Source organism: Sinocyclocheilus anshuiensis, unplaced genomic scaffold (assembly GCF_001515605.1).
Source record: "Sinocyclocheilus anshuiensis isolate Anshui unplaced genomic scaffold, SAMN03320099.WGS_v1.1 scaffold1154, whole genome shotgun sequence".
NCBI classification, from domain to species: Eukaryota; Metazoa; Chordata; class Actinopteri; order Cypriniformes; family Cyprinidae; genus Sinocyclocheilus; species Sinocyclocheilus anshuiensis.
Window position 1 is genome coordinate 798,643 of NW_015542345.1, and position 19,894 is coordinate 818,536.

Genomic DNA, 19,894 nt, shown 5'->3' on the forward strand with positions numbered 1-19,894 from the left:
TACACTCCACCCGAGACTGATGATGGTACCTGTAAATGTGCGATGTTTAACGTCTGTCCACTCAACACCTGTAGAATGAGCAGAATTTATGAAGGTATTAACAGCATGCACATAAACAGCAAAATGGCATGACTGAGTCTGTGAAAAACAATAGTGATCGTGTCTTTTATTCTAAACCAGCATGATACGTGTGCTCAACCTGCTTTTCTTCTAGAATCTGATGTAAAACTTTTGGGATTAGAATTTTTTTTTTTTATCAAATACATGCAGCCTTAGTGAGCATAAGAGACTTTAAAAAGCATTAAAATCATTCATGAATCATGATGAATCATTCACAAGAATATAAACCGGATCATCTTGGATTTCATGTTGACTAGAGAGATTGAAAAGAACGATTATAAATATGTACAAGTCAGCTATGCAGAACAAATCAAGGGGAATGAATCGTTTTTCAACCTCAGACATGTGAGTAGAGACACTTGATTGCAGAAAAGTCATGTGACCGGCTTTTAGCCTAAGGAATCTCGTATAAGGTCCATTGATAAAAGAAATGCTAGAAAATTAACACTCATAGGAAAAAAAAACATGGAACAAATGGTTTTAGAACATAATACAGTATAAATAAAAATAACATACTTATCTGCCAACTGGCCAAACATGACAGCACCTATTGTCACTCCAATGAAGAAAAACGTGGCAAGGGCTTGGTTAAGCTTTTTGTTGTCACATACCAAATCCCACTGGAACAAGAGAGAGAAATCATACCTCAATATACAAGCTTATATGCTTGTGTATTAAGGTATGATTAACCAAGCTAAACCAAGATTAACATATTTGTTAGAGAATACACTGGTGAAATAAAGTCCTTTTTTACGTTACCCTTTCAAAAGGGGTAAAATACAAAGTCATTCTAGCTTTTGAAGTAGATATAATAAGTAACTCAAAATATCATCAACATATAAAGTACAGGAAAGCATTTTGTTTATTTTTAACTCAGTTGCGGTTGTTGAGGTGAACTGTGAGCGGTCATATACCCATCCGTGCTGGCATGGCACCGACACATTTGATCGGTTTCCATACACTAGGGAGAGGTCAGCATTAGGGTCAAAGTCCAGGGGAAGGGGGTACATCTTGCAGGAGCTGTAGGACCCATCTGCATTATGTGGGATGCCAAGTGCCAGAATCTGTGCCGACACCTCAGCACTGTCCTTCTCTGTGCCAGCTGTGTACCGGTCATCCAAGTGAGGCAGGGCGCAGTGGTGGGGTGGCACACCTGAGATGAAGTTGTGGAGCAGGAAGTGCAGTGGGAGGATGACGCGTGGGAGCCACAGGATGTATAGAACCAGAAACTGGAACTTGTTGAAGCCACCAATTTCATGAAGGACTTCCTCAAACCTCATAGCTGAAAGTGAGATGAGCTGCCAGATAGATTTGATATTCTTCTTTGTTCCTAATGTATGTTCTACTCACCCATCGGAATCTAGATCTTCTTGATGAAATTTGCTCTGTTCTGGGTTGGTCTGTCATGAATAGTGAGCAGAGAATAGTCTGAGGAGATGTGAAATGTTGAATTGCTATATGTTATCATAACACTCTTCCCGGTCATGCTTTTCAGGGCCTGTATGAGACACAAGAAGGTCTTTGTCTTGGTAAGCTCAAGAAAAAGAAGAGTCCCAGGCCTTAAAAGTTCACTTTTAACTTAAGTTCACCTGACTAGCTGGAGAGAGGACATTGAAAATACATTGGTTCCACAATGAGCTTTTTTAGATTGAAAATAGCAAGTGAGATGTCTGTATTAAAGGAGAAAAGCCTTTTTTTTTTCTGTTGCAAGATTTGGTCAATTTAATTTGACTCTCGAATTTCAGATATTTAAGAAAATCACCAACAGATATAAAAATTTTAACATTTATTTTTTTGAATTATGTTATTAATTCATAAAACAAAGATCTCTGGGGGAATCAGGTGTGATCACAGTCACTGTCTGATTCAAATTGGTAAGGAACAGGAGCAAGTTTGAATCTTTTTAGATGACCGATTAAAAAGAGTCAGTTTGATATAAGCAGTTTAATGTATGAAGTGAGTGAAATGTGTCTTGTGTAGAAAAACAACAACATAACACAATTAAGACTGGATAATTTTATGCTCCTTATTCCAACAAAAATCTTGATTAACATCTCACCATTGTAATAAGAGCAAAATAGGTGAGAATTGTTCATTTAGAAATAATCTGTATTGACAATTATCAATAACTGTGTGATTTCTGCCATGCTTAGAAAATGAGACAACTCGGTGTAGAACCCACATGTATATTCCTTTAACAAAATTAAAACCCAAATACTTGATCATTTCCTTTGCCTGATAAAAATAAAGTGGTCTCTGCAAGAAATACTGAAAAGAATATGTACAAGCATACAGCAGTATCATCAAACACGTAACAAGCTAAAGACAAGGCATGCCCATCATCACAAGGTTTACAAAGAGGGCCGAGCTGCAGACCAGAGGAAATTAGTGCATTTGTCCATGGATATGTGGCAGATTTTACAACGTTCTGTGTGTCTAGTGGTGTATAATAATTTGTGCTGGCTAAATACATGTAATATACTGTATGATTGTTTCAGATGTTATAAATAATATTACATTATCTCATTTAGTATTATTGTGTGTCAAGGGCCAAAGACAACTTGGCATCTAATTAATAATAAAGTATACCTTCAAAAACCATAAATTAAATGAAATATGCACAACAGAACAACTCATATACAGTATAGCACCGTGTAATCTAAATGCGACATTTCCTCTATTATGTTCCAAGAAACTTCCATCAAAGTGAAAGCTCTACATCTTATAGTACAACATAAAATTATTTGGTGCAGAATCCAAAATTGGAACTAGCCATTCATTGATTAGGAAGAACATTAAATTAAATAAAAAGGTCAATTTTAGTCAATGGGGCAGATTACATTTTGAGGCTAGATGTTCAAGTAATTGAGAAGAAACAATCCCAGTAAACATCAGTCACAGTGTCTTATCTGGCTGCAGGTGTGTTGTTGCTTGTGCTTTTTTCCCTTTTCAAGGAAACTGTGTTCTTCGAGTGAGCAGAAGCTTTGGTTTGGTTCCTGACAGATGTAGTGGTGGGTTGGTTTGGTGATGATTTGACGTCCTTTGCAGGACCACTGCAAGTAGTAGTCCTAGACTTCACTGGGAGCTCCACAGTGACTCGGAGGGCAAACGGCTGCTTGCGGGATTCGCTAACTGCAGTTCGCAGGGGTAGCCTATGGGGTGAAGGACTAGCTATACGGGTTGAAGAGAAAGTGCAGTTTGCGGCGCTCAAGCTGCGACGGGATGATGCCGGAACACAGGAGAGCGGCATGCGATTGCTTCCACTTGACATGGTTGAGCGGGACAGTGTTGATTTCGATCTTGTGTGAAGTGTTGGAGCACTTGATCCTAATTGTGACGGTACTTTTGGACTAAGGTGAAAAAAAAAAAAAAAAAGTCTATTTAATGTATCACCTTATCACGGAAGAGGATTAAGGCCAAGCAATAATAACAAATAAAACCATTTTGAGATTAAATTCATTATAATGCCAGATTAAACTCATTAATTTCAAGAAAAATGTCTAAAATAAAACCATTAAATTTAGAGAATAAAGTCTATGTTTTCTGAGAAAAAAACATGTTAAATTTTAAGAAAAAAAAGTCAAAATAAAATGTTGAGAATAAACTCACACAATGAGTTTATTCTCAAAGTATGAGTTTATTCTCAACGTTTTATTTAAACTTTTTTCCTCTAAAAACTGCAAGTTTAATCTCGCAACATAATGACTTTAATCTCCAGATGGTTTTATTTTTTTTTATTATTGCTTGGCCCTAATCCTCTTCCGCACCTTATGGTATGCTATCAACAGGGTTGAGCAAAATTAGTGTACAAGTAATAAAATTCACTTATGTTAAACTAGACTTACCCATTGCTTGCCTTTTGTTCTAATTTTGGAGTCTCGGCTTCAGGCTGGACAACAGGAGCTGCAACTACTAGTTTAGTTGAAGGCTTCCTTATTTGTGTGACTGGTCGTGGGATCCTGCTGTGCCACTCAGTTCGGTACTTTTCCTCAGCCTCCTTCTTGAGCTTGTTGATGGAATCATCAGATTCGGGAATATCTTCCTCTGAGCCTGTAGTTGAAAGAGTCTCTGAAGGTCTCTTAGGCTCATCTCCAGAAGATAACGAGGATGAAGTCCTGGAATTCAGTCTCATCCAGCGACCCTGATGTTGTCTTTCCACAACTTGACGGGCCAGGTCTTGTTGCATGGCTCTTCTACGCAGTCGTTCTTTGGTGGACAGGGATTGTTCGGATCCTGGCTCCTCTTCCGGGCCTAGGATAGGAATTCGACTTTTGCTCCTTGGCCGTGGATGTTTAGAAACACTCTCAAGTACTGTGTTCTCCTCTTGATGTTCCTCTTTTGGTTGCTTGTCCTGTTTGGAGTCAGTTGATGAATCTCGATGGATAGATTCCCTAGACTCTAAGGCTAGAGGAACCACAAGATCGTCCTGTTTTTTAGTAATCTCGTTTGGCAAAGACCTATGCAGAACATTAGTTACCTGAGGTCCTTCTGTAAGAGTCTGAAAGGTGACTTCATTCTGGACACATGCTACTTCTCCTGGCCCTTGAGAAAGGGAAGACTTATCTATCCGTTTGGCCTGTGATTTTCCTTCAACCTCCTCTAAAAGTTCAGGAACCTGTGCACCACTGGAAGACATGACATTCAGATGGGTTGTCTCTGCAATGTGTACAAAAGTTCGCTCCACTTTGGAGAAAGGGGGTGATGCAATTGAGGCTGAGGCCACTTGAGTTGTTGAGATGGTTACCACTGGTTTAGATGTCTGTATGGATGGGTCAACAGCAGTTGCATCAGGTTGCCTTCCATCTGTAGGCCTCTCTGCCTGTTTTATGTCCTCCTGGATCTGTACCTCTAGTCGACCAACTTCATCCAGCTGCTCATTTTGAGGGGCACCAGATCCTGCCACACCCTGATCCACTTCAGTCCCATTTATAGCATGTGGAGACTTCTTCATGTCTCCTGGTGAAAACAAAACAAGGGTCTTCGAGATGTCCTCTTGGTCAGGATCTACATCAGCAACTGAACCTGGTTCTTTTGGCTCCTTGTGTGGATCATCGGCCACTAAGGTGGATGGAGCCCCATCTTGACTACGTTCAGTGCTCTTTTCGCTCGCACCACTACTAGATTCACTCTTCGTGACGTCGTTATCTTTGGGTCCTTCATCTTGTGTCTCAGGTGGTGTGGCCGCGAAGGCCCGTCGCTGGTGTAGGCTTCCTGTAAGCATGACGGTGAGGAAGTCGGCTCTCTTTGCCTGCAGTTTAGGAAGGATATGGAACATTTCCTTCTCTGAGGATGGGGATTTAGTCCTGTAGTCAGTGGGTGACAATAAAGGCTCATTCGGGGTTGGGCCCTAAAAGACAACATACAAATGCAAAAGTTACAATGCTGCCATGTAATGTAATTGTAAGGCAATATAAGAAAAACAATGATAAACTTTTATTCAGTGGGATCTTCCTGGAAAACCTATACTTAATGCATATGAGAATATAATGTACTTCAGAATGGAGTTTCTAACCATTTTCTATACAATCATTCCTATACGTCAACCTCACAACACAACTGATTTTTTTCTCTCAAAGACTTTAATTTTGTTTAAATTGTACACAAGCTTTTCAAGATTGTCTAGATTACATACATAAAAAAGGCACAAAAATGTGTTAAATAATTTTCCCTTTTACAGCAGCCAGTCATATTTTGCTTTTTTTTTTTCAAGTGTATCCCAACATACAGGTTTTCTAAACAATATATAGACTAAAACCAACCAGATAACATGCTTTTATGTATACAGGATTCTCTTTCTTGATGTACATACATCCTGTAATTTTAAAAAAGGTTAAAATACATGCTTTACTTGGAAAATATTACAAGCGTATTGTACAGTGATATTGTCATAGAAAAGGTAATATGCTTATTGTACATCAATCTAATAGATCATAGCCCATTTACATTACATAACAATACCAGACTGTCATTGTAAATGAAAATCTTGATCTTAAGTGACTTGCCTGGTTACATAAAAAGTAAAATAAAACCTTCTGCAACTTATTTTTATACTTTATTTTACAGCACACACTTTAAAATGTTTAAAACACTGTTACCGTTGACACATAGTTGTTTTTAATTGCAAATATATTAAATACATGAAATTTCGACAACAGTCGGTGCTTGTATCAGCTCTTTTAGAGCTTATCTGTTGTTTTGTGTACATTGTTGCTTTTCAGCCGTGTATCGGTACCAACATAACAGAGTTCATTGTAGTTCACGTGAAGCTTCTCACAGCTTATCACTCCCTGCGGGCAAGATTATGCTCCAAATGTCATTGATCCATCACATCTCCATACATTCTACATACATTATATAGAATGACCCTGCAATCAACAATATATCATACAACATGCACATTACAGCTATGATACAGCATTTTCCTTCATATAAAACGTGTTATTGTGACAAAGGCATTGTGTATAGGCATAAAGTAAAACTCATTAGACATAAGAGCAGTTCAGTTGGGTGTGACAGAATAAATTACTTTCTTTTTGGTATTTCAGAGCATCACATGCAGATTTTCAGGTAGAGATAAACTAAAAGGCCTTAGAAAATTGTGTAAACAGTATACATAAACTAAAATAAAATCTTATTTAAAAAAAAAAAACATATGGGCCATGCTAACACTTTATAATTTTATTTTGAAGATCTCAAAGATGGAAGAGAGACCTGTTCTCTCTACTGTGCTGCCACTGCTTTTATGCTTCAATGCAATTTTATTTGTCAATTAAATATTCTGAATATTGTCAATGAAATATACTGGTTTCAAAAAGACTTCAAGTTGCTCTGTTAATCACTTAGTATGTAAATCAATGATCAACATACAATTCATGGAACATAAAGGCATAACATAAGCCATACAAAATTTTCTTACATTTTCAGTTCAACTTCATTTGTTAGTCATGCAAAAAACAAGATTTTGAACATCGTCTTTCCAGCATTTCCTGGTCAACAGACCTGGACAGTCTCAACAATATCGACTTTTCTTGCACCTTTCATTTCGGTGTCATTTCTGTTTAATTACTGCTAAACACATTGATGTAAACCAGGCAAAAGCAGATGTGCAAAACAAGTGCAAGAGTTAGCAGCCTGTTTGGGTATATAAACAGTACATTCATGTGAGAAGCCATGACTGTGACAGTACCAGAAACAAGTCCTTTTTGAAATGTATCATGCTCAAATACTTATCACTGAAGATGCACAATTCAGTAAATGTGATCATATAAAGGTGCAGAAAAACACTCCAAAACTGACTTGAGTTTTATGCTTGTGTGAACAAACAACTGATTTTGGCATACACTTTTTGTGAAAGTTTAGATTTTATTCTTTCATAATTTCCTTTCCAATATGCTTCTTTAGCAAAAAAATAAATTAGAGCCATTAAAAAAACTACTAGTTAAAGTAAATGTCTTTTAAAACAAGTCATGACCATTTCATCTGCTTTCCTGACAAGAGGCAAGAAAAAGTAATACATCCACCTTCACAATTCAGTCATGCTTCTTATGTCATATTGCCAAAAGATCTCCACCTGCTACCACAATAACACTGCATTCTCCTTTCAAGCCTAGGTTAAGCTTAAAAAAAACAACTTTAGTCACCAATAACCATAACGTGAAGATTATTCAACGAAGGTGCTATTTAATCACTAAATGTATATGTCCTACTAATGTACATAATATTTCTAGAATATGCCCTTATTTTAAATTCTCCTTTTCAGAAGAAACAGTGGTGGATTTTAATTGAGAAAATGACAAAAGCACACCACCTCTCATACCTCTCAATTCAAAATCACCGTTCACATCTTATTGCAATCAATGGCATTTTTTTTTTCGAATCGCCAACAGAGATATGGCTCCAATTCGGTGTCTTTTTTAAAGTGCACTAGTGAGAAACAGTACTCAAAAGACACTACAGCAGTCCTGCACACACACTTTTGCTACTCAGTAACATACAACACAAATCTTTGCATCCAACCCAAGACTAACTAGGAGGTATTCAATGAGATATAATGCTTACATGGTGCATTCAAAGCTCTATGCACATAAATGTATGATTAAATAAGATATAGAAGCTTTTATCTACACACCTTCTTAAACACACATCAGAATGGAAAGGAAAATGCTTGTTTTTTTTTTTTTTGCTTTTGCGTACTTTATGGCTATAATAATTTTAATCAGTGGCAGAGAAACCAAAATACAGCGTGCTGATCTTTCATTTATGACCGCATCAAAACAGCTGACTCATTTATCTCAAATTTAGTTGGCAGGAGATAACCAGACTCCAGCATGCCACTCCATTGGTTATAAAAGTGTAGACATATTATTCCCTTTTGCTCCTATGATTCCATTATACATTTAAAACACTTTCATTTAACTTGCATAACATCTCCTTTGTGAGGCAAAGCACCTTTAGAGCACAGAAAAATTAAAATTTATTTGTAAAATTGAAAGCCTGTGTATGTAAGAAACATTATGTAAACATATTTATATGTAAATATGAATGATGGATCATTAAGAAACATATTTATATGTAAATATGAATGATGGCTCATAAAGTGTTCGACAGCCTAAATTATGATTAAATTAAATGATTAAATACAAAATGTAAAAATCATAATCCAATGACAAACACCATCAAAAAAGTAAAAGAAACAAAACAAACTTTCATGTTTTTTTGCATGGAAGACAATGAAATAACTTCAGGCTAAAGTAACGTGATCAGATATATTTCAGGGTGACCACAACTGCAATGCAGAAATGTGACACACATGCAACTGAGGTACACAAACACAACTGCAGATAATGAAGAGAAATTTGTGCGAGATACACTGGTGGCCAAAATGATTAGAACACTAGTATTTTCACCAGCTAAAAAATGGTTTTAAATCAATTATTTCTATCTTTTGCTGTAGTGTGTCAGTGGGAAATATCAGTTTACATTTCCAAACATTCATTTTGCCATTAATTGTAATAATCCAAGTGAGATTTTAGTTTGACAACAGCCATTGCTCCACACAGAGATCTGATCTGATCATCATCCAGACTATCTGGAATCACATGAAAAAACAGAACAAACTGAGACAGACTAAATCTAGAAGAATTACGGCAACGTCTCCAAGATGCTTCAAGAAACCTACCTGCAAAGCTACCTGAAAAACTATGCACAAGTGCACCTAAAGCTGCTTTAAACGCAAAGGATGGTCACAACAATGGTGTTGATTTAATTTAGTTAATAGAAGTTAATTGATAAAGAAAATCTATTTATGACATTATTTTTGACAGCATCCCCATTTTACAGCCTTTTTACACAAGTGCCTAAAACTTTTAACAGTACTGTAGCTTTGCAGGTAGGTTTCTTGAAGCATCTTGGAAACGTTGCCACAGTTCTTCTGGATTTAGTCTGTCTCAGTTTGTTCTGTTTCTTCATGTCATTCCAGACAGACTGGATGATGATGAGATCAGATCTCTGTGTGGAGCACTGGCTGCTGTCAAACAAAAATCTCACTGGATTATTACAAAAAAATGAATGTTTGGAAATGTAAACTGATATTTCCTACTGACACACTACAGTAAAAGATAGACTTAAACCATTTTTTAGCTGGTGAAAATACTAGTGTTCTAATCATTTTGGCAACCACTGTATGAAGAGCAGGTGTAAAAGCACTGCATTCCCTTTAACACGTCATTCCGTTTTTACAGCCCTCTACAATTTATTGCATCAGAAAAGTTCCCAAAAATAATTCATCATCCTGTTAAGAAAAAAAAGTCTTTCACATGGGTGTATGAGAAGAGACTACATCAGCTTTCCTCAGCTGTTCTTGTTCATTAGTTTGGCCAGCATCTGCTGGATCTGCAGTCGGGACACGTTGAGCATGGAGTGCCTGCTGCGCGGACTTCCGGGTGGTTGCAGGGGAGCGTGACGTCTCGAGCCCGATCGGAGGTTACCGTGAGCTGGGCTGCTTTCGGCTGAGCGGCTGCGCTGGATGAAGGATCCTCCGGCGTGAGGGTACTGCTCGGTCTCCAACGTAGAGGACGAGAAAACGTAGGAGGCGAGACGGCGTAGCTGGTTGGAACGCGGGCCCGAGTGTGGCCTGTCGTCATCCGGCTGAAATAAAACAAGAAAGAGCATGTGTTGAAATTCACGAGCTCAGTGGAGGATGTGTATTTGTAACATTTAAGGCATCTCCCCAGTCGCATGCAGTGCGGAGAACGCCAGACACTCAGAGGAAAGAGAGGAACGGTCTCTCTTTACACAGACCTACAATGGGTTGCCTGGAAACAAGTCTTCACAAGAGACAAAGCTAAAGGGATAGCTATGTTTTTTTCTTTTTGGTTGGGCGGCCAACATTGAGAGCCTCTTTATTCCACAGAGGCTGTTCGTTTGATGCAGATCCACCTCTCAAAAATGTGGCATTTGTGTCCATGTACAAGACAATGAGCCGAGAGATTCGAGACAAAAGTACTTTAACCATTTTGCCGATCGGAAAACCATCGTTGTAAATGCAGACAACTTAAGAAAAATGACTCGTCAGGCATACAAACACAGACACACATGGATAAAAATGGGTAAAAATGGATAAAATGATGACAAAACAGAAATCAAATCAGAAAAAAACAATGAGCAAGTTCATCAAACAGGTACAAAAGGGACTAGCCTAAACTGTGCTTACCGCAAACACCTCTTTCACTCTTCTTTTGTGGCTCCAGCGACAGCCTTGGTATTTTCTCCGTGGGTGAAATCAACGTGTCATACGTGATTTTGAGTGAAAAGCCGAGCAAAAGACAGTGGGCATTTAAAAGGTGAAGACTGCTGGGAAAATGAGCATCCTCATCTGTTTTGATTTGAGGTTTCGGCTATCATTCAAAAGAGACAATCCAGCAATCCCAGTTCAGCTTGAAAAAGCTGTGACTGTGTTTATAGCGATACAATATGAGGGGCAAGTTTTTCCAAAGATAATTCAGAAAATGCCCCTGAAAAATATATTTCACATCTTTGCGTTCTGCTGTATTTCCTATTGGCTAAATGAGAACAATAAAAACTGACTAACTTGAGCTATCTATGATGAGCAAAACTGCTGGTCTACTACATGTCATCTGGCTCACCCTAGTGGTAAAGAGCGTCTGAAATCTTTTCACACATTCTGTTTTGGACTATGAGGGATGACAAACATTAAAATATGAAAATGAATAACTTTAATATGAATCAGAGCAAAATTTTACTGAGCGGTTTAGTGCTGAGCATCCTACAAAAAAAACAAAAAAAAAACAGATCAGTCAGAATTTAAGAAATTTGTAAAAACGCTCAGCAGTAGACCCCTCATTTTTAACAATGCAGTCAATAACACAAAGACAGTACTGAGGTAAAAAAAAAAAAAAGAAAGAAGTTTTTTTTTTTTGAAGGACAAGATAGACGTAACCCTCTGGTTTAGCCTCAGAGTTCAAGAGTTAGTTGTGTTTCCTGTGAAAACTGCTGAAAACCAACTAGATATTTAATCTAGTAATTTATCTGGAAAAAAGAAAAGAAATGTGGACACTATGTACACACTGCAGCTACTGTAAATATGGTTGTTACTCCTCTTCTGAGTTGTTAACCTGTTCTGTTCACACTGGGTTTGGTTATTTACAGGAGTGACAACTGAATTAAAAATGTTAAAGGGACACAATAGTAAAAAAAACCCTATGCCATAATTTATTTAAAATACATTTATTTCATACTAAGTATACTTCAAACCATTAACATATTTATTGACATATCACTTAAGACTTACTTATACTTAAACTTTATTTGAAATATTTCTTCATTGCACAATGCACTGGAACTGGAAATAAGGATTGTATGATCTCTGTATAATATCAGTTTTTAAATGCAAGATATTAAAGTGTACCTGAAATATTCTTGCAATAGTTCCACTTTAGCACAATCAAATATACTTCAGCATATTTTTAGTTGGACTCCAGCACTACTTTCGCACAATTAAAGTGCTTTAAGCTCAAAATGAGTTGATCCAATTTAGCAGACTTTAAGTATACCAGTACAAGTACAATTGCAGGGTATTTTTATTAAGCACATACATATGTAAATGTATTTGTAGTATACTTAGCACAAAATAAATGTATTTCAAATACATTTTAATATTTCTTTTTCACTAGGGGAGTTCACCCACAAATGCAAATTCTGTCATTATTTACTCATCCTCACGTCATTCTAAACTGTCAATGTAAACTGTTTGGTTTTTTGCATTTATGTTCCACAAAGAAAGGTTGGGAATGACATGAGTGTGAGTAAATGATAACAGAATTTTTATCTTATCATCATCAAACTAAGGTGTGAGCAACTGAAATGTTATTAAATTCATGTAGTGTGTGCAGAACTAAACTGAACAGCTAGTTAATGCAATGAAATCAGCATGAGCATAAACACAACACGAACAACGGCCTCAGTTGACAATGGTTTCATAACAAATGGCATACGATTTGTTTGATATCCATGTTTCATGTCTACAGTTGCAAGATGTAAAAATATCCTTAGGATTACAGCCATATTTCAGGCTGTAGTAAGAATGACTCATTATTCTTTACATCTGATAATGATAGCTTATTGAAATTCACTTGTACCTCGCAAATCTTTGCAGTGTGTACATGACCTTAGAGCAGTTTGAAAACCCCCTTAGTTACAGCTCAACTTCTGCATTCAACAAATGCTCAAAATACCAACCATGAACGAAGAAGAATCATTATATTGTACCAAATCATGTGAAAACCAAATGTTCGATGGTCAGAAAAGAAGAGAGGAATCATGAGTCTGTGTGTCAGACATAGTGAATTATAGAGAGAGTGACAGACGGAGAGAGAAGAAAGGGAAGAAGAAATAGGCACACACCCTGTAAATAGTGAAGTGAGACAACAGCACCGCCCCATCAGCACTGGCTGTGCACTGATTAAAAGCTGGTTTTAAGACAGATAAGCTATTTTAAAATTAAAAAAGGAAAGTGCTCTAAACATGTCTTAAGCTAAACCAAGTCTTCAGAACCAGTATTTCATGTTCAAGTGGGAAGTGAACAAATTTCTTTGTAAGGTAAAAGAAATCCCTTATGTAGGTTATTCTATATACGGTAGCTAAAAAAGTCAGGCACCACAGTTAAAGGAGAATGGAAAGTAATCCAAAGAGGATATTAATGCTTTTTAATATATTTTACAAAATGTAATACAAACACATACAGTATTTAAATCCTGTGTGTGTGTGTGTGTGTGTGTGTGTGTGTGTGTGTGTGTGTGTGTGTGTGTGTGTGTGTGTGTGTTTAAAGAAGTCTCTTATGCTCACCAAGGCTGCATTTATTTAGTCAAAAATACAGTAACAACAGTAATATTATAAATTATTGTTTCAATTTAAAATAAATGTTTCCTGTGTTATTAGATTTTAAACTGTAATTTATTCCTGTGAAGGAAAAGCTAAATATTCAGCATCATTACTCCTTAAGATCTTCAGTGTCACATGATCCTTCAGAAATCATTTTAATATGCGATGTGCTGCTCTGAAAACACGTTGAAAACTTTTATTCTGCTTAATATTTTGGTGGAAACCATTATACATTTTTTCAGGATTTTTTGATTAACAGAAAGATTTAGATTTTTTTTGTATTATTATAAATGTCTTTACTGTCACTTTTGGCCAATTTAATGTATCCTTGCTGAATAAAAGCATTAATTACTTTCAAAAACATTTGAAAGGTAATGTATATTTACATTTTTGTATGAAATTGTGTAAAAATATTTTAATATTTTTTTAAAATATATTAATAGAATTTTGGAAATATATGTCACTGATATGCAAGCAGAGAATTAACAATCTATCAAGATGCAATGTAAAATAAAGAAATTACATTAGTGTTCCTGCCATCTTATGTGACATTTCATTATAATTCATTTCATTATTAACTGATAAAATCCAGTTCTCTGCTGATAAGTCCTGGTTTGTGAACAATAAACATCCCTTTCCTGATCTAATTTTAAATATATAATTTTCTTCAACATGCCAAGTGCTCAAAAACATTGCATGCAAAGTATAAACCATGTTAAAAGTGTCTGTAAACAAACAAATTAAAAGCTCTTCTAACTGGACCTTATGATTTCTTTACCACCATCAAATATTTTCAACCTCATTCACCTCAAACCAACCAGCTCACTCCATCTTTAGCATAAGAATGTCAGTGCAGCTTAGTGAGGATAATCTTACCTGTCTCTGAGGTCCGTTGGGATCTGGCTCTCTCCGCCGCGGCCGTCCGGAGGGTAGCGAGTGACAGGGCGACTGCACAGGGCTCTCCACAGATGTTGACTGGCCTTTCCCGCTCCTCCTGGATGCTTCCTCCTCTGTAAGAGGCAGCATGCCTCGTGTAGTGTGGTCGCCGTGTGACATCTTGGGTCTGACCGACGGATCTGTCCCTCTATGTCTCCGCCGCTCTTCTCCTTCCTCCAGAGGGCGTAATTCCTCCGGCTCCTCATCCGTGGTGCCGGAAGTGGTGGGCTCGGCCCCTGGAAGATGGTGGAAGTCTCTGAGCTCCATTTCTTTATCTATGATAACCCACTCTTTGCTGTTAAAGTCCTCTTCTTCTGCGAGTGGGACAGAGCGGATAAATGCATTGCTGTGGGCTTCCTGGTCCACCGATGCAGACGCCTCATTACGACCGCGGTCTCCGCGGCAGCCATCGACGGACAGCATCTGAGCAGGCTGGGAGGAGTAAACGTGCCGAGAAGGAGAACCCAGGATGTCCATTCGAGAGCTGAGAAAGGAATAAATTCCACATTTTTAATGCTAAATGATACAAAGAACATAAACAAGTAAATAACAAATATTAAGAGTATGAATGAACACTGTGACCAAAATATTATATAATAATAAATTACATTACTTCATAGGTCAACATTATATATATTTATGTCATTTTATTGGATTATATACACTACTGTTTAAAAGTCTGGGGTAAGTAAAATTGTTTAAATAAGTCTTACATGCTCACCAAGACTTTTATTACATTTATTTGATCAAAAAAAAATAAATAATGAGAAATATTATTAGAATTTGAAATAACTGTTTTCTATTTTAATATATTATAGATGAATATATTAAATGAATTGTAATATATTATTATTTTGAAATGTAATTAATTCCAGAGATGGGAAGCAGAATTTTCATTAATCCAGTCTTCACGGTCACACGATCCCTCAGAAATCATAATTATATACAGAATTGTTGCTTAAGAAACATTTCTTCTTATTATTAAGGATGAAAACAGTTGTCATGCTTTTTATTTTTGTGGAAACTGTGGTACATTTTTTTTTTTTGAATAGAAAGTACAAAATGACAGCTCTTGTTTGAAATAGAAGTATTCTGTAACATTTTAAATGCCTTTACTGTCACTTTTAACCAACTGAATGCATCCTTCCTGAATAAATGTATTATTTATTTATTTCAAAACAAAAAATTCTAAATGATCCCAAAATTTCAAACATTAGTGTGAATACTCATGTTGCAATGCCTTTATTTGAATTATGCAGTGAATTAAAACTTTTATGGCTCAAAACATTAAACTAATACTATTACATGGATAGTTCTTTTAACTTCTGATTGGATCAGTCAATACAAAATTTGCACAAATCCAAAGTAAATTTATGACTCACCGCTGTCCATAACCGTCCCGTCCATCAGCGGCCGACATGCGATCAGATTCAGGGCTGTTGATCCGTCGGTACCTGAGCGAGTGCACCTGCACACCTGGAGAGTCCAAACCCCTTTGAGGTGACACAGGACACACACCCCGGCTACCATCTTCCTCTTGACCTCCCTGCAACATAAAATCAAAGAAAATTTAAGGGAAATTGATTTATAAAATGGATTATTATGTTTAATTGTTTTAAAAATAAACAAATTTGTTTGACTGTATTTGATTGGATTATATTCATTATACTGCTCTGCACCTTTCCAAGGTTAATCCTGAGTTTGTTGCGATTAAAGTCTGTCTCCTCCCATCCGTCTGCGTCCGTAGGTAACTGGCTACCATCAGCTGGCCGGCCAGAAGGAATCGGAGGGGCGTTTTCCTGGTCGCTTAGGTGCTCGTCCTGCACAACATCATCTGTGTTTTCCCTCTGAAGGTCACCTGGCATCGGGGTCATATTTATGACCCTAAAGGTCCCAGAAAAGATCAGAACGTCAGAGGGGGAACTCCTTTAAAAGTCATCATCAGACATTTTTCTTTTTCATGGTAAAATGTTGTTCATGTCCTGGAGCAATACAACAACTCTGCCTTTCTAGAACTGCAATGGACTAAAATAAGTCAGTGACATTTCCATCAGAAGTGAGTTTTCTTCTCTCTAAACATAAAAACCCACTGAAAACTACCTACAATGTTTCAAAAAGCACTGGATGTTTGTGACCAATCAATCAGTTTGCAAAATGCAGTAAATTTATCAGTATGCAAATAACAGTAATGAAGTAAAACAAAGAAGACAACAGATTCAAGCTTGTCTCTTTTTTTTTCTCGTTGCTTGTGTATTTCAGACTGTAAGCAAGCCTTTTATCCATCTGTACGGCTTTTATGTGACAATGTGCGACAAGTAACGAAGCCCCCCGAGACACAATGGTGAATTAGAATGGGATTTGTTAAGTTCCATGCATGTGTGTGTTAGCGTACATGAGGATCTTTAACAATAAAGTGAGCATGATAGATAGAACTTTCTTCACAGTAAAATTACAGTTTTGTAATTTATTTAACTTTTTAAAGTTATTATTTGATTTGGAGATGTGGTTTTGAATCAGCTCAAATTAAAATTTCAATTTGCTGCAGAAAAAAACAACAGCTCCTGAAGATTGCAGGAGAAAAAACAAACCACTTTAGTGCTATAGCACTGAACTAGGATAGATAGATAGATAGATAGATAGATAGATAGATAGATAGATAGATAGATAGATAGAACGATAGATCGATAGACAGACAGACAGACAGACAGACAGATAGATGACAGACAGACAGACAGACAGACATATAGCTAGATATATGACAGACAGACAGACAGACAGATAGATGACAGACAGACAGACAGATAGATGACAGTCAGACAGACAGACAGATAGATGAGACAGACAGACAGACAGACATATAGATGACAGACAGACAGACAGACAGACAGATAGATAGATGACAGACAGACAGATAGATAGATAGATAGATAGATAGATAGATAGATAGATAGATCAAATGACGTGTAATATGTTCACACATGCATGTGGTGCTTACCCAACTATAGCTGCTGTGGGCCGTGTGTTCTGCTGCGCTGCTGTCGGTGTAGTGGCAGACATCATGGAGTCCGTCCCACTTTTCTCCCAATCATATGGCTCGTTCTCTGTGATGATGCGTTCTTTCATGCTGTTCTCGAACACTGACATCAGGAGCTGAAACAGAAAAGACACCACAGAAAAGACCACCCATATCTGTAACATATCCATGTAATCCATGTAAAAGTAATAACATTTCAGAAAAGCACTGCATATATACGTATATGTAGCATAGATTTATAGAGAGAGAGTTTTTTGGTGTAGGTACCTGATAGTCGGGTTTGGTGTAGTAGTCAAGGCCTTCAACATGCTCCAGGAAGACATTAAACTCTGATGGCATGTGTTTAAGCAGCATCCTATGATCATAGCGCTCCTTAATCTGACCCACCTGCTCCTAAATGATGCAGATTACAAAAGTAGATTTTAACAATGGTTGTATGACACAGAATAAAAATGTCATGAAATTGAATAAAACAAAAGACAACAAATACTGATTTTCAAATCAGGTAAGGGAAGTCAGAGCACCTTGTCTTTGATTTTCCTCCACGGCAGCTGCCCAGCAGCAAATTCAACCAGCATGTAAAACAATGACCACAAGTCATCATGGCGACCCATTTCCTGTAAAAACAACACAAGAATTCTATTAAATTAACAGGTAAATAGAATTAGATGATTGTATCTTCTGTAAAATACATTGTTTGACACAAGTTCACAGTAAGTTGCACTCACTTTGTTTTTATGTGCATTCACAGATGCATATCTAACAGTCCCTCGAAATCCTGCAACAGTTCTGGGCTAAAAGCAGAAATGTATTAGGAAAATCTGTCCTTGATAAATTCATTTTTGTTATCTGTAATACTTAGAATTGGTACTATGTAAGGTAAATCAAAGCAAACCAGAAAAAAATACTGTGCATTACTTTATAATTGTATGCATTATAACTTTCATTACAGTAGCAACAGGAAAGGGACAAACAGTGCACAATACACTCTGAAAGAAGAGGCACCATGGCTTTGCCCAGAGACTGAACATGGCATTCCATTCTTCCAGAACAGTGAACACGCAACACAAAAGGTAAACACCTTCCATCATGTAAATGTACCTGTGTGTCTGTGTGTGCATGAGTGTGTATAAGTCCCAGTGGCTCTCTCTCTCTCTCTCTCTCTCTCACAAACCTGCTCTAATTTCTTTTTGAGTAACTAAATAACATGACAAGTAGCATCTGTTTCAGAACAAATGACATTTAATTTGGATGCAGTTAATTTTCTATTGTCGTGTTCACTGTTTTATTGCCAATTATAGAGACTGCACTTTTGATGAACATAAAGGTCAAACTCTCGAAAAGAAATCTCACAAGCATTATTCGACATGAATTACAAATGGCTCATTAAATGTATTATATATTATATTAAATCAACTTCTCTTTGGATTAGAACATGATTAAGAATCAAACTTGAAATTAAAAGTGGAATGAATATTATGTGCAAAACTTTCAGTTCATTTTTTTCAATCGATTTTATTCCAATAAACATATATATATATATATATATATATATGACAGGAATGGAAATAGGATAACTACTTGTATGTAAATTTAGATGTAAATTTGTGCAGTATTTTTTTTATATTGTGGAAAGATCAGCTATAAAACGAAGATGAAAGTTCCATGAAGTCACTCACAATGAAAGTCTTTCCATTGGTGAGAGTATGGGGAGAAGGGAACAGATGGAGAAATACGTCAGACATGCACGTCATAACTTAAAACCCCAAAGGAAAACTGCAAAAATAAGACAAGATGGTCAAACAAAAGAAAAAGCAGAAATAATGCACCAGGCATAATTATACAAATGACCCCATGCAATCCACTTCAAATGCTGTCCATAAGAAAATGTTAGTACAACAAAAAAAGTACCAGAGAACAATTAAAAATATATAACATCAAACAATATCAACAAACAAAGAAATAAACAAACAAACATGGCAGCATGTCTCAGGACCTTGATTGTCCTATTCATACTGTATGCATTCAACAGAAGGCGACATTTACAGTTCTGAGGACACCAAAACTATTTATAACCCTGAAATGATTTATTCATATCTCATAAATGTGATGCACCATAGAATTTGAATCAGCTCAAACTAAAATTTCAATTTGCTGCAGAAAAAAAACAACAGCTCCTGAAGATTGCAGGAGAAAAACAAACCACTTTAGTGCTATAGCACTGAACTAGGATAGATAGATAGATAGATAGATAGATAGATAGATAGATAGATAGATGAATGACGCTCTGTTTCCTGCCTGAATCGATTGACTCAGCTGTGCAGAAAGGAAAGGCCAAAGAGAATGAGGGGGAAATAGAGAGAGAGAGAGAGAGAGAGAGAGAGAGAGAGATAGATAGATAGATAG

At 36.7% G+C, this 19,894-nt stretch overlaps 2 protein-coding genes across 4 annotated transcripts in view; both read right to left on the reverse strand.

The window, feature by feature from the left end:
• Positions 1-1,487, reverse strand: part of LOC107691370 (solute carrier family 22 member 7-like) — a 3,491-nt gene extending 2,004 nt beyond the window's left edge. Inside the window, exon 1 of the mRNA XM_016489942.1 lies at positions 994-1,487. Within this exon, the coding sequence (XP_016345428.1) occupies positions 994-1,400 (407 nt within the window). The 5' untranslated portion in view covers positions 1,401-1,487. The remainder of the gene's footprint in view (positions 1-993) is intronic.
• A 1,244-nt stretch (positions 1,488-2,731) lies between these two features.
• LOC107691284 (tau-tubulin kinase 1-like) overlaps positions 2,732-19,894 on the reverse strand; it is a 35,057-nt gene continuing 17,894 nt past the window's right edge. For 2 of the 3 annotated variants that reach the window (XM_016489807.1, XM_016489808.1), the window contains exons 7-16: positions 19,168-19,176; positions 18,217-18,282; positions 18,013-18,105; positions 17,756-17,881; positions 17,450-17,604; positions 16,134-16,338; positions 15,837-16,000; positions 14,395-14,938; positions 3,966-5,467; positions 2,732-3,470 (exon numbers count right to left, since the gene is read on the reverse strand). In XM_016489807.1, coding sequence (XP_016345293.1) covers positions 3,026-3,470; positions 3,966-5,467; positions 14,395-14,938; positions 15,837-16,000; positions 16,134-16,338; positions 17,450-17,604; positions 17,756-17,881; positions 18,013-18,105; positions 18,217-18,282; positions 19,168-19,176 — 3,309 coding nt within the window. In that variant the 3' untranslated portion in view covers positions 2,732-3,025. The remainder of the gene's footprint in view (positions 3,471-3,965; positions 5,468-14,394; positions 14,939-15,836; positions 16,001-16,133; positions 16,339-17,449; positions 17,605-17,755; positions 17,882-18,012; positions 18,106-18,216; positions 18,283-19,167; positions 19,177-19,894) is intronic. The other variant, XM_016489809.1, reaches the window with a different exon arrangement.